Source organism: Trichomonas vaginalis, chromosome IV (assembly GCF_026262505.1).
Source record: "Trichomonas vaginalis G3 chromosome IV, whole genome shotgun sequence".
NCBI lineage: Eukaryota > Parabasalia > Trichomonadida > Trichomonadidae > Trichomonas > Trichomonas vaginalis.
In genome coordinates this window covers 23,536,103-23,550,595 of record NC_067206.1, presented here as the reverse complement: position 1 = coordinate 23,550,595, position 14,493 = coordinate 23,536,103, and the positions used below count along the sequence as shown (strand labels likewise).

The following is a 14,493-nucleotide window of genomic DNA, read 5'->3' as shown; positions in this document are numbered from 1 at the left end:
GAAGGAAAAACTTTTCCTGTCGGAAGGAAAATATTTTCCTGTCGGAAGGAAGGACTCGGAATGCCAGAAGGATTTGACGAGGCAATTTACCTAATTGAGCTACTTGAGCCATCTGAAGTCAAGCTTGAAAAATAAATGGTTCATCTACCCTACTTGTTTGAAGTTGTCAAAATACTCTGTTATTTTTTCCTTTAACAATGACAAATCTTCTTTGAATGTAAGTATTGTACAACCTTTAATATCATAGTGTGTTTGAGGTAAAGTATCTTGAACTATTTGTTTCACATCTTCATTCGGTGTCATTGAAATCGGTAAGTTTTCGCGATAGAACCAATTTCTGTCAGATTTGTAAATCTTAGCAAGGTCGTAAAAGCTTTTGTTGTTTCTTCTGACTAAATGCAACATAACCATATCTCTGTCTTCTTCATTTTCCAACTCTTCAGTATAAATCATATACTTATAGTTCTTTTCCTTTCCTTTTGGTACCGAACGTGGTATTCTTTTCTGAATGCTTTTGTCTTTTGCTTCAATGACTTCATCTTTTGCTTGAAGTTTCTTTTCCATCTCTTCACGTTCTTGTCTATGAATTTCATCAAGAAGTCTGTAAACATGCCATGCATAACGAGGAGAAGCCCACATTGCAACTGCATTTACTAAAAGTCTATGTACATAATATCCTCTTAAATTTATTGGCAAATTTTTACGATTTTCATGTGTTTTATGCATGGCCGAAAAAAGTCGGTCTAGAGAAATTTCACTCAAAAGTTCTTGTGTGCTTTGGTTTTTGAACCAGTCGTCTGCGTGTTTAGTGTCTGGAGCAAAACATGCTGTCAAAATACTTTGCATTTGGTACATATCGTCTTTGACCGAACGAATGAGACGGAGTTGTTTGTTAAACTGAACCCACTCATATTCTTCATTTATGGCTTCATGAACGATAGCAGTTGTTGTGTTCTCTGTTGTTGACATATCTGTCCTTACATACAAAATAAAAAAATAAATAAAAATAAAACTAACTTTATTTTTTCTATCTTTCACAAAAGACCAAAAATAAACGCTTTACATGTATTTTTCAGCAACTTCGTCAAATAATTTTATAGCTTTATCTATCTCATCTACTTCAAACGTTTCTTTACCTTTTATGGGAGCACCATATATTTTCTCAAACTTTTCAAGTAGTTCTGTTTCTGCAGCTCTCATATCATTAGCAAACACAACCTTGACTCTATTGACTGTACTGTCATATCTTTGAGTTATATTATATGTTCTTCCTATCTTATATCTCTTTGTATTGAAGTCCTTCGGTTTCTGAACGATGTAAAGTAAGCCTTCACTGCAACGTTCCGTATCGAATGAACCATATGTTATGAAGTTATATCCAACAACTGGGTCTAACCATAACAAAACTATTGGTATAAGACTTTTTGTCGATGAGATATGCGTAGTTCCATAGAATCTTACCGATATCATAAGCTCAAGGATTTCTTGTCAAAATTTTCTGAGTTGAAGCATTTCTAACCCAGTCGTGTGTTTTCTTTCCAGATGGAGATATAATGTCTGACAAAGAATATTTGTTGTATTTCCTTTGAGTATCTTACGTTTAAATCACCTATTCTAACCAATTTTGGTGTCATTGTCTATCTTTTTAACTGTTTCAAACTCAATGTTTGTCATTTCTGTTCTTACATACAAAATAAAAAAATAAATAAAAATAAAACTAATTTTATTTTTTCTATCTTAAGGAAATTCATGATTTTCATACGGAATTCAGTAAAAATAATGTTTATGTTAGCATGTTAGATCTCACCTGTTTTTTCACCTGTTTTCTCACCTCATGAATTTTCATGATTTCATCGTACATGTTTTCTCACCTCATGAATTTTCATGATTTCATCGTACATGTTTTGTCAAGACTTCTTCGTAAATGTTTTGTCAAGACTTCTTCGTAAATGTTTTGTCAAGACTTCTTCATCGTAATGAGCGTAAATCAGACAAAAATATATTTTATGTTAGCATGTTAGATCTAACACGTTTTCTAACATGGTCTAAAACACACAAAACTCATGAATTTTCAAGACTTCATCGAACTTAAATGTTTTGTCAAGACTTTGTCATATGATTGCTTCTCTCGGTTTTCCGAGGGAAGAGATTCCATGTTTTGTCAAGACTTCATTGTAAATGACCAAAAATATATTTTATGTTAGAATGTTAGATCTAACATGTTTTCTAACACGTTTTCTAACATGGTCTAAAACATACAAAACTCATGAATTTTCAAGACTTCATCGAACTTAAATGTTTTGTCAAGACTTCATTGTAAATCAGACAAAAATATATTTTATGTTAGCATGTTAGATCTAACCTCTTTTCTAACACGTTTTCTAACATAACTATTTACAAGCGTTTTACATGGTATATGTTGCGATGGTTCATGACTTTAAACAGTTTTGTAGCTTCTATTTCTTCGCTGAGGATATCGAATGTTTTAACTATGCCGAAGGTTTCTTTATACTTCTTCTTGACGTCAGATAGAAGGAAATCTTCTGCTGTTGGATAGTTTTTGTTCAGAAATTCTAACATGTTCATTTTATCTTCTGCTGGCTTTTCTGCTTCTTTCTTTAAGTCAGCATAGTCGTTTCTCATACGTTCTATCTCTTTGACGGAGTAGTTATATTTCCTAATTGCCGCTTTACATTTAGAACATTGCGGGTTCATTTTTGCGTTATATTCTGAAACCTTACCTGCTAAAACAACTAAAGCGTCAATGGTTTTCTTTAACTCAAAAGTTGCTGGTCTTATTTGTTTGTTCCATACTTTGCCTCTTCTATCTTTATCTCTTATCTGCCATACACATTCTGCAACTAACGAAACAAAGTTGTCGTAGGTCTTAAATTCTTCAGATTTATATATGTCAGAGATGTTCTTATATAACATGTCGCAATCTTTGTCCATAACCTTATGGTTGCAATGAAAACCAAGGAATTCATAATTTACCTTTCGTATGAACTTCTTTATTTCTACTGAGTCAGTTGCTTTGACTTCTATTTCATCGAATTCAGGAATGGTTAGTTTTTGTTGCTGAATTTCAGGCAATTTAGGCAAATGGTCAAGAATGTCCTCCATTTCATAAAGATACTGTTCATTTGTTTCATCTTTCGCACTACAGTCTAAATTACTTGTTAAAAGTTCTTGCTTTATCTTCTGGATTTTTGTTTCGAAAGTATATGAAGAAGGAATGAAGCTTTTCATTTCTACTAACATTGACGTAGGATTCATGACTAACGAGTTTGGTGCTGTAGTTGTTTGAAGTGTTGTTGTGCCGATTGTTGACATTTCTGTTCTTTTATACAAAATAAAAAAATAAAAAAAAATAAAACTAACTTTATTTTTTATTTCGGGAAAATTCATGAAAATTCAAGAGGTGAAAAAACATGTTAGAAAACATGTTAGATCTAACATTCTAACATAAATTATATTTTTGTCTGATTTACACTCATTACGAAGAAGTCTTGACAAAACATTTACGTTCATGTTTGACAAAACATTTACGATGAAATCATGACAAAGCATGTACGTTCATGTTTGACAAAACATTTACGAAGAAGTCTTGACAAAACATTTACGTTCATGTTTGACAAAACATTTACGAAGAAGTCTTGACAAAACATTTACGAAGAAGTCTTGACAAATTCAAGAGGTTAGAAAACGTGTTAGAAAACGTGTTAGATCTAACCATCTACCCGACATTCTCGTCAAATACAAAAAAATACAAAAAAATGACACTTTTTCATTAGATAACTGTTATTTTTTGACGAAGTGAAGGTTGACAACTTCGTCAAAAAATCCCTGAAATCATATCTTTTATACAAAAAAATACAAAAAATGACACTTTTTCATTAGATAACTGTTATTTTTTGACGAAGTGAAGGTTGACACTTCGTCAAAAAAATCCCTGAAATCATATCTTTTATACAAAAAAATACAAAAAATGACACTTTTTCATTAGATAACTGTTATTTTTTGACGAAGTGAAGGTTGACACTTCGTCAAAAAAATCCCTGAAATCATATCTTTTATACAAAAAATACAAAAATGACACTTTTTCATTAGATAACTGTTATTTTTTGACGAAGTGAAGGTTGACACTTCGTCAAAAAAATCCCTGAAATCATATCTTACATACAAAAAAATACAAAATGACACTAACTTTATTTTTTCTATCTTAAGGAAATTCATGAAAATTCAAGAGGTTAGAAAACATGTTAGAAAACATGTTAGATCTAACATTCTAACATAAACTTTATTTTTGGGTCCTTTACACTCATTACGAAGAAGTCTTGACAAAACATTTACGAAGAAGTCTTGACAAAACATTTACGAAGAAGTCTTGACAAAACATTTACGAAGAAGTCTTGACAAAACATTTACGAAGAAGTCTTGACAAAACATTTACGAAGAAGTCTTGACAAAACATTTACGAAGAAGTCTTGACAAAACATTTACGAAGAAGTCTTGACAAATTCAAGAGGGTAGAAAAGAGGTTAGATCTAACCTTCTACCCTAAATTATATTTTTGGTCCGGGAACAAAATGAACGAGGTCAGGATGTATGTAAATACATTTGAATTCATTCATAACACCCTTTGTAAGCTCATAAAATGCTTGTTTTGAGGTCGAGCCACTTTTGGCTCCACCGTATTCTTTCAACCAAAACTCAAGAATTTCCTGCATGAATTTTATATAAAACTAACTTTATTTTTTATTTCGGGAAAATTCATGAAAATTCATGAGGTTAGAAAAAATGTTATTTTCTAATATCTTCACATTCAATACTTTTTCAGCACTTTTCCGTAGTTATATATGAAAGACAATTCGAGATAAAAGTCATAGTACAATGGAATAATATGTTGCACACCATTTGTTGTGAACCAAACTTGAAAGTCAGAGAAACTGTTACTAGGTGGTTCGTAGAATTTAGAAGCAAAGTCATAAAAGTCCTTACCAATACATAGAAAACTATTGTTGCTTGAACTGAAACTTGCATGACACATAACATTTTGAGGGTCAAACACGTTTCTATAAACTGTCAAATCTGCTGGTGGAAGTATAAATTTAAATGGACCATCTGGTGGTAATGGTTCGTTCTGGTTTAGTAACCGAAGAAATTGTGCCCAAGAACGTTTGTCTACTTTCCAATATAAAAACTCTGTATCTCTTGGAGGGTTAATTCAATCTTTTGAAATGAAACGGTGGAAGTTCATCTTGTCATATTCTAGTTTCAGATAGTATGTTCCATTTAGTAAAGAGTCGTATTTTTTCTTGAAATTCCAATAATATTTGTTCATTTGAGTTTGAAAGTCATTTAGAGTTTTCTCAAGACTTTCGTCCTGAACGAACTGTAAAAGATTCTCATTTCGTCAAATTTGTCTATTAGACCATCAGAACCTTTATACTGCCCTGAAAATATACTGCGAACATAAATGCGTTAGTTCTATTTGAAAACAAAACTCTTCTAAATCCTATTGCCTTTGCATCTGAAGGACTTTGAAGCCAACGAATTGGATAGTCAAACCTGTATGCTCGGGATGAAATTTCTTCATCTGAAATAGTCCTACCAGCATTTGTAAAGATATAGTCTAACGGGTTTGGTATCTGCTACTTTTGTTCTTTGTTTTTCAACCTGAAGCATTTAATATATGTAAAAATATATTGTTTTAAAATGGTATGCCATTTCATATTTCTCATCTAACAAACAAGTTTCCCAACGGTCTTCTCCAACAAACTCAGCGTACATTTCAAATAAAATTAAAAAATGTCACTTTTTTAAAAATAAATTTTTATTTCATGCAATGTTTTATTTCTGTGCCGTCTTCAAGTATGCCCCAGTACTTACGCTTGGAGAGGACATGAACTTCAGAAAATACCTTATCTAGCTTAAAACAGCCCATCTTTTCACCGACCATACCTATTTCAATGAGTTTGTTATAGCCTTCTTCGTTCGTCATGAGTGCGTCAATGTTCTCATAGTAAACCTTCACTTTGGATTTGACTTCGGAGAAGAATTTGTTGTAGTTGTCAAGGACTGCCTTTGCGAACTGAGGGTAAGACCAATGTTCGACAATAGGTTTTAATGTGGTTACTAAGCCACTTTGACCTTGAGTGAATTCGTACTTCAAAACAAAAAGAAAACCTTTCAACAAAGTTGTCGACCTTCTCATAATGTTTACTCTTCATCTCTTGAGGTTTCTTAATGGAATATCCCCATGTCGAATTCATATAAGCAATTTGAGTGTCATTGCAAGTTTGGGGTTTGAAGCTTTCCTAATATCATACAGTTGTTGTATGACTTTTCCAACTGTATAGTTCCTTCCCGGGAACTCACCTCTTCGTTTGGAATTCCAGTCGGAATATATTGGACAAACCTCATGTACGCAGCGTTAAGGTCGACATAGTATATCTTTTCGTTTGAGTCGAACTTGTCGCAACCAATTGGTCCAGTTTGTGGAAATTCAAGTGAGTCTCTTATCTTCTGCGAAACTTCTCCTGTTATCTCATAAACATCGTCGAAGCAACCTGTTTCATATAAAACCTTCTGACCTAACTCAGATGCTCTCCAATACAATTTGACGTCAATTGGATGTCTCAATGGAAGTTTGTTTATAGCATCTTGAAGTTCTTGCAACCTCATTGGAAGTTCTTCTGGTTCAGGTTGGTATCCGAACAATCCAACTCCTTGTGGAATTTGTGTACTTCTTTTGTACTAGAACTTTGTCTGGAACAACTTTTGTCTTGCTAACAGTGAAAAGTTTGTTTCGTCTTTCGTCTTTTGTACAAAAGTTTCTGTCAGCTTGTCATCTGGAATTGGTTCCAACAAACCTTTCTCGAAAAGAATGTTTACAGCTCTGACAATGTTGCACTTGCCTTTTCCGAACAATGGGTTTGTAAGACTTTCGTTCAACATGAAGTGGTTGTGGACAATTACAATCTTCAACTATGGTAAATTGAACTCAAACAACATAGTCGTCATGTGAAGAACCTTTAGCTGTAGGTATGTTGACTCGGATATTGACATTTGCCAACGGTGCAATTTTTGCCAATTGACCTCTGAGAATGTACCTTGTCTTCACACATGACTCAAGATACTTCATCTTCTCATCTGTAACAAGACCAGAGTTCCTGAGACATGTAAGAATGCAAGGTTCATTGACAATTGTTTCAATTGAATTGTAAATTCCATACCTTGTCAAGTCAATGTCAGACTTATTTATGAACGGGAAGTATCCAGCATGTTGTCTGACTGCTTGAGGGTTAGGTTGGTACCATTCGAACTTGACACTTGCAATTCCTTCAATTGCATTCAAAATGTCTGAAGTCGGAGTCAACCATTTGTTCTCTCTTTGTAGTCTTGAAAGCGTCAAGAAGTTTTGCGGCTGTTTGTTCATTGCCATTTGCATAGTAAATGTGACCATCCAAATCTGTTTATGGTCAATCTGAGATTGTGTCCTTTCTTATTTCCGTCTTGTATGGCAGCAAGTACACCCATGAAGCCTTCTTTGTTCTTTCCTTCGTCAAAGTTTACTGTAAAGGTTCGACCAGATGTATTTGACTTCTAACTTCACGGTACTTCTCATATGCATATCTTGTTCTTTCCATGGGAGCATGACCATCCTCTGCACTACCTTTTTTCCTTCTCAAAGGATGCAATTGTTCGTCATGTTTCCAGTAGAATCTGGCAAAGCCGTCGTGTCCTTCAACTTGAGGTTCACTAACATCGAAAGGCATGTCCATAAGACGTTCTTCTTCTAACCTCTCTAGTCTGTTTGGATAATTTGCACGTGCTGTTTCCAAATCCATTTCGTAGGTCAGACCAGCCAGTTTGTCATAGACTTTTATGGGTCTTCCCTTCCTATATTTAAACTTCTTCGAAACTCTCCAACCATATCTTTGTAACTCTGCTTTTATTCTAGCAGATTTTCTATCCATTCTATATGGGGGCATTTTTATAAAAAGAAAAAAAAATATTTTTTCTTTACTTTACATAACCGCCTGCTGCCATAAGTCTTTGACGCCAACCCATACCAGCTAATGAAGGTTGACTTGGTTTAGTTTCCAAACTAAACTTTGGTTTTGGTTTATCTTCAGTTTTTGGTTTTTCTTCTTCTATCGGTTTTTCGTCACTTTTCGGTTCCTCTGACTTTACTTCACTTGCAGGAACAGTTGTGTTGTCAACATCTTCATAAATATCATATGCCATTTGTTTTTGTTTTCCTTTCAACTTTTTGTGTTTGTTGTAAAGTTTAGAATATTTCGACTCTAAGTCAATGAGATGTTCTATAATGAACTGTTGGTCAGTGAAGTAAACTTTTCATCTGTTGTCTCGAAAGCTCCTTCAGACTTCAATATTTTATTTGTGAGAGTCTGTTTCTTTTTTGAGATACTTGCCGTTCCATTTTTTATGAAAAAGTGACTTTGTAGTTAGGGTTTGTATTTCCAGACCTGGCACTTTCTATTATTGAATTTTTCTCTTCATCTGTAAGTTCTTTGACAGGTTTTGACAATGGTTCTGAACTTTTTGTTTGTGGTGTCAAATCTACCGTTTCAACTTCTTCGGTCATTTCATCTCAGTAAAAAATTTTAGTTTGGTTTGTTTTCAACTGGTTGTTTAGGTTTTTTAAGTCGGTCTAAAACTTCCTGAGGTATAGGAAGAACTTGACAAACACGTTGTGTAACTGCTGGAAGTCGACAAATCCATCTTGAACCCATTTGTCTCAATGCTGTATTGTTCATTTCATCTCAGTAAAAAACTTTACATTCCCCACGTTTGAGGCGGTTGAGGTTGGTTATTGTTTACCCACTGTTGTGCATGGTTATATCCTCTGTTAAAGAATCTTCACCTTGGTCCATATAGTGTCCTGCTTGGTTATAGTAGTCATTTGCTTTGTTATAATAGTTTCCTGCTTGTCTTCCTACATTGTCCATCCATCCTTGAACTTTTCCTCTTGTTTCAGGATTTGGAATAAGATTTGTTGCATCTCGTGCTACATCCCAACCTTTCTGTACAGTTTGTATAATAGGTTGTGCTTTCTTTAAGTATACCTAATGTACTCAAAATCTTCCTTCCAACTCCAAATACACCTCTGGCTATTGTTCCCACTGCGGGCAAAAATCTGGATGCAACTCCTGCTAATGCGCCAAATAAACCCATTTCTTATAGGATAAAAAATGACGAATCCAAACAAGGACCCCTATGTTTCTAAAGCGACAAAGAAAGCACTCATGATAAAAATCTTTAGTTCAACACCAAATGCTTGGTTTATGGATATCTTGGAAAAACATTCCGAGAGTTAGAACAGATGGACCACCATACTGGCTAATATTTGTCGGTCAAACACAAGATACTGTGAAGCCATACCATTACAGTCCAAAAATATTTTAGATATCTTAGCAGCTTTGACAATATTCGTTGACAAATACCATCCAACAAAACTGACATCTGACTGTGAAAGTTCTTTCAAATCAGACGATATTAAAAACTATCTGCGTTCAAAAAATGTAAACCAATATTTCATTGTCGACCAAAACCATTCTGCTCTTGGTGTCATTGACGGTTGTATAAAAATGTTAAGAGACTTAAACCAACCACAAGGTGGTGAAGCAAATGAAATGTCATATGACGACAAATATAGACACTTCTCCATGGCAAAGATGAGACAAGTTTTAAATATTTACAATAGCCGTAAACAAAAAGGTTTGGGAAACCACTCCCCCGAAGAAATGAAAAACAACCCTGACTTAGAGAAAGACTATATATTTAATAATTTAGTCAAAAGAGACAAACAAGAAAGAATGCCGGGCTTCAAACTTCAGAAAGGTGACAAAGTAAAAATAGAAATACCCAAACGCGACCCATATGAAAATACTATTGACTATGACAACAATGGGAACCCGACAGGTACTCACATTCGTGTTCGTAAAAATAGAAGAAAGTATACAAGAGAATATTATGAAGTTTTAGGCAAACATGGCAAAATGTACAGACTGCAAGCAGAAGATAAAACGACTATTGTCAGACCTCGTTTCAAACTTGTCAAAGTTCAAGGTGGTATACTTTCAAAAACAGTTCCTAACAAATATAAGACAACTCCTGACGAATATGCTAAAGAAGTTGAAAATGACGACTAAGCAATTCTATACCATGCGTAAACTGTCATGTAAGGTGGCATGTATTCTTTACTTTGTCCCGTTGTTTGCGTATATCCTGAAACGAAATGTGTATGGTTTCCTTCTCCCTGAGTGTCACTCCAGTAACAATTTATAGCAAACTTAACGTCGTCTTTAACATCATATCCTTTACCTTTTGTCATTCCTGACCAATCCCAATATCTATGCTTATGCCAACCTGCTTGAGATGTACTTAAATCTATGTAGTGACTGTGTGCAGGTAAATTTTTCACCTGAAATCGTTTTACTTCCACCTGTTTCCTTTGAAGAGTTTGCACAATACAAAAACCTGTCGACTATTTGTTCCCATGCACCAACACCAAACATTACTTGAGGACCTCTTGCTTCCATAGATGTATAAATAGAACCTACTGGGTTCATTAAATCAAACATATGAGACATTATAGGATTGTCTCTTTTGAACTTAAAATATAGTGCAACTATTTCAGGTTTCTTCTGGTTTGTGTCAGAATATTTTTTATAATATAATCTTATGTTTTCAGGGTAGGTAAAATCTTGACTATAATATTTATTTCTGTCATCTTCATAATAGTATACTATTCTCGTTTTTTCTATTGCATTATATCTTTTATATCTATAATAATCTAAATATAATGTTAGCTTTTGTTCATCTACATGTGGTGTTCTGACGTCATCTCCATAGTCATAATAATATGGTGCTGGAGCTGGGTCAGGCAATGTCATATCTGTCATTTCATAAACTCTTAAATATTTCTTTTGTTCGTCTCCATATAAGTTTAAGTAGCAGTTGTTGTCTAATGGAACTTTAACTTGTGTACCATTATTCTTTTTATAGCTTACATACATTTCATTGTTATTTTTTCGGAATGAGTTTATACCGTGTACCATTTTCTAAGGACTGTACAAACTGCCATCTAAAATATTTATTTTCTTCATTGACAGAAAAGTCACCAACAATAGTTTCAATATTTTTTGTTCCTATCAAACTTTGGTATATTTCATTGACATATGTTTTATCTGCTTTATTTTCAAGGCTAACGTTTAAGTCTGTTATTTCAGAAGATGTATGTGTATGTCCAACGGCACTTTTCCTGTTTAAGGTTTCTTGTAAGTTTGTAATATTTGCAATGGTATGTGTATGTCCAACGGCACTTTTACTGTTTAAGGTTTCTTGTAAGTCTGTTATTTCAGATATAGAATGTGTATGAGTCTTTTTAGAATATTCGTTTTCAGCTCTCGTCACTTCACTTGACATTTTATTGTCAACATATGTTTTGTCTGCTAGTTCAGGATGAGTATGTTCTTTTGTTGCATAAGCATTGTTAGCTCTTTCTTCTTCTTTTGCTATTGCATCGTCTACATATTCTTTGTCAGCTTTGTTGTCAACATCTGTTTTCAAAAGAAGTTCATTTATAGGTTTCTCGTTTAAAGTTCCTTTTGTTGGATTTATACAGACAGTATGGTTCTTATTGTCTTGAAATAGAAACTCATCTGTCATTGGGTTTAATGTCAGTTTTAAGTTTCCTTCTTTCAATGACTCAGATATCTTAGAATAGTTTGAAAAGTTTGTTGTGTTCTTATTTAGAGCTTGCATAATGAGTTGTCGGTTGTGTTGTATTTCTCTCATGGAAGCAATATCTTTCGACATTTTTATTCTAGATAAAATATGCTTTCAATAGAAAAAGAAAATTCAAGAGTTGCTACAACTAAACCATTAGATGAACTTTTTACTAATGTCGGTCAAAAGTTTGAGACAGAGACCGTAAAGCATGAAGGCTATCGTTTTGACTACCCATTAAGATGGCTAAGAGACCCATCTGTCACAAAAGCTATTGGCTTTCGTAGAATGAAGTTCATTTCAGAAGCCATACATGGTTTCCCATTTACGGTCGGTTTTGAAGTTCGATACTATAACAAAGAAAAACGTATGTATGAGAAATTTGAACAGGGAAAACTTTTACAAGTTAGTTTGCTTGTAAACTTAGAAACAACTCTTCAAGCTTTTCAAGAAAAAATAAACGATATCTATATCGAATATGCAAACCAGTATAACATTGACGAAGGAGAGTACCATCTCGATATTATTTATGACAGAAAAAATGCAACTGTTAAAATCAATAGAATAGAAGACCTTGGAGAAAACGTTTATATTTCTACAAAATATAACAACTTGGCATGGTATAGATTTATGAGGATGTTAAATCAGCCTGCAGCATATCCAGTACACCCAGACTTTTATGAAGTCGAAAACCCTAATGGAACATATGAAAATGTTTTCGACCAAGATGCTATTATTGTTCATGCTTCATTTTCTGGCGCCCAAAACTCTTTCTTATGCTTGGCAAATGACTTTTACGAAAAACCTACAAAGTTATACGAACCACCAAGTGGAAGTATTTCAGACTTTCAAGTATGGTTTACTACAGATGGAAGAAAAAGAATAATTCCATTATACCATGCGTTTTACTTAGAACTTAGTTTCATATACAACTACTATCGAACGGTAAAAATATAATTTTTTAATACGGTTGAGGTGTTGGATTTGGTTGCCAACTTGACTGTGGTGCAAGTTCAGGCTGTTGTATAACAGGAGCTTGTTCTTCTGGTTCAGGGTCTTTAGGTATAATACCAACGAACTGACCTACTCTTTTACCAATATTTTTGACTCCGTTCCAAATTCCTTTTCCTACGGTTTTTATTCCATTCCATATACCTCTTCCAACTCTTCTGAAGAAGTTTCCAATACTACTGAAGAAACCCATTTTACTATATGTAAAAATCTAATGTCCGCCTAGTCTCTTACGTTTCCTGTTGAGTTCCATAGCATTCTTTAACTGGAGCTCATACATTCTGTTTCTCCTCTGGTAGAAAACATATTCTGGGTCAACTCCTGTGTTCGCGTCATCTGCATAAAGTTGTTTATATCCCACTTCAGGGTTTGTATAAAACTCTTTCCATCTCATATTTGCATACCATGGTGGCAAACCTAACGCAGCGTCATTTGACATGGCAGTTTGCATTTGTACATCTGTTGGCACTTGACCATAGTTTGCCATTGCAGTTTGTATTCTAACTTCATTTGGAATATTCTCTGGGTTTGGTTGTCCAGGTTGCTGTGCATTCGCTAAGTTCTGTGCGTCCATTTAATATTAGATAAAAATATCTCTTACGAGTACATATACTGAACATTTGCAGGCATTGGTTCATCTTCATATTCTCTATATCTTTCTGCCACGTCAAAGAAATAAATGACACAATGGAAAAAAACTAAAACAAGTAGTCCTATTTCAAACCACATTTACTTACTAATAAAATTTCTTTGTTATGACACTTTCTCCGGTTTATAGGACCTCTCTCATATTCTATCTTGTCATATCTAAACTCATAGTCATGTATGTCCTCTAACCATCTCATAACGGTTTCCAAACCACTTTTATCGGATGTAAAGTAAAAGCATGGATGGTTATGTAAAACGTCTAAAGTTTCTAAAGAGTCTCTCAAAGTCCAGTCTACTTGGTATTGAAAATCCCATGTGTTATAGAACGGCGGGTCCACTATAAAGAAAACATTTTCCTTGTCTTTATATTTTTCATACAACTCTGTCCAACGACATCTCACAAACTCTATACCCTCAATATATTTTTCTATGTCCTCTTTGAAAACATTTGTATAGTTAAGATATAAAACTTTTGACATAAGTGTTTCAATGTCATGAACTCTTATAGAACCACTATATAATAGTCTAGCAGATATACTATCCCAGTCTATATATTCTGCTTTTTTCAAAACCTCTCTCACAATATTTTTGTTATCTAATGGTATACGTTCCATCTTACCTATCTGAATCTTTTCTTTTAACTCTTTCAATATATTGTTAGTGTCTGGAATATGTTTGAGACGGTCCATATAGTTGTCGAAGTCATTGCATATAATCTTTGAGTCTGGGAATATTGTATGGCACAAATGGGATATATAGAAACTTCCACCGAACAAATCTACAAATGTTAGACCATTCGGTAGTTTCTTAAGTTCTCTCAATATAATATCTTTACATTTACTCTCATTTCCAAAGAACGGTAACGGTGGTTTTGTAAAATTCATTTATATATAATAATAAAAATGTTTTTTTCCTGAAAAGTGACAGAAAAGTGACAAAACATGAAAACATATATAATTTGTGAAAAGCGACACATTATATAATGTTTTCGACCCAGAAGAAGGCTTCTTCCCAGAAGCAATGGAGGAAGAAGAAGAGTCCTCCGAATTCACACCAGAAGACTAACAATTTTCC

The 14,493-nt window shown here is 33.9% G+C and overlaps 7 protein-coding genes and 2 pseudogenes across 9 annotated transcripts, besides 1 other annotated feature; 2 read left to right on the top strand and 7 right to left on the bottom strand.

Annotated features, from left to right (window-relative positions):
* Window positions 1-14,493: part of a mobile genetic element that runs on past both edges of the window.
* TVAGG3_0154870 (KilA, N-terminal/APSES-type HTH, DNA-binding family) lies at window positions 145-969 on the bottom strand (the record flags this gene model as incomplete). Its single annotated transcript, XM_051224792.1, has 1 exon — window positions 145-969. One exon carries the CDS (start codon window positions 967-969, stop codon window positions 145-147), a length of 825 nt encoding a protein of 274 aa, XP_051109778.1.
* TVAGG3_0154860 (organellar and viral DNA polymerase type B) lies at window positions 2,395-3,333 on the bottom strand (the record flags this gene model as incomplete). The annotated part of the gene is made up of 1 exon (XM_051224791.1): window positions 2,395-3,333. The coding sequence occupies one exon, from the start codon at window positions 3,331-3,333 to the stop codon at window positions 2,395-2,397; it is 939 nt and encodes a 312-aa protein (XP_051109777.1).
* On the bottom strand, window positions 5,837-6,004 carry TVAGG3_0154850 (DNA/RNA polymerases family; the record flags this gene model as incomplete). The annotated part of the gene is made up of 1 exon (XM_051224790.1): window positions 5,837-6,004. One exon carries the CDS (start codon window positions 6,002-6,004, stop codon window positions 5,837-5,839), a length of 168 nt encoding a protein of 55 aa, XP_051109776.1.
* On the bottom strand, window positions 7,438-7,982 carry TVAGG3_0154840 (annotated as a pseudogene). Its single transcript has one exon. A coding segment is annotated over exon 1 (545 nt).
* Window positions 9,618-10,181, top strand: TVAGG3_0154830 (uncharacterized protein; the record flags this gene model as incomplete). Its single annotated transcript, XM_051224789.1, has 1 exon — window positions 9,618-10,181. The coding sequence occupies one exon, from the start codon at window positions 9,618-9,620 to the stop codon at window positions 10,179-10,181; it is 564 nt and encodes a 187-aa protein (XP_051109775.1).
* TVAGG3_0154820 lies at window positions 10,194-11,700 on the bottom strand (annotated as a pseudogene). Its single transcript has one exon. A coding segment is annotated over exon 1 (1,507 nt).
* Window positions 12,130-12,717, top strand: TVAGG3_0154810 (uncharacterized protein; the record flags this gene model as incomplete). The annotated part of the gene is made up of 1 exon (XM_001306220.1): window positions 12,130-12,717. The coding sequence occupies one exon, from the start codon at window positions 12,130-12,132 to the stop codon at window positions 12,715-12,717; it is 588 nt and encodes a 195-aa protein (XP_001306221.1).
* TVAGG3_0154800 (serine threonine-protein phosphatase family) lies at window positions 12,722-12,964 on the bottom strand (the record flags this gene model as incomplete). The annotated part of the gene is made up of 1 exon (XM_001306221.1): window positions 12,722-12,964. The coding sequence occupies one exon, from the start codon at window positions 12,962-12,964 to the stop codon at window positions 12,722-12,724; it is 243 nt and encodes an 80-aa protein (XP_001306222.1).
* Window positions 12,983-13,345, bottom strand: TVAGG3_0154790 (uncharacterized protein; the record flags this gene model as incomplete). The annotated part of the gene is made up of 1 exon (XM_001306222.1): window positions 12,983-13,345. One exon carries the CDS (start codon window positions 13,343-13,345, stop codon window positions 12,983-12,985), a length of 363 nt encoding a protein of 120 aa, XP_001306223.1.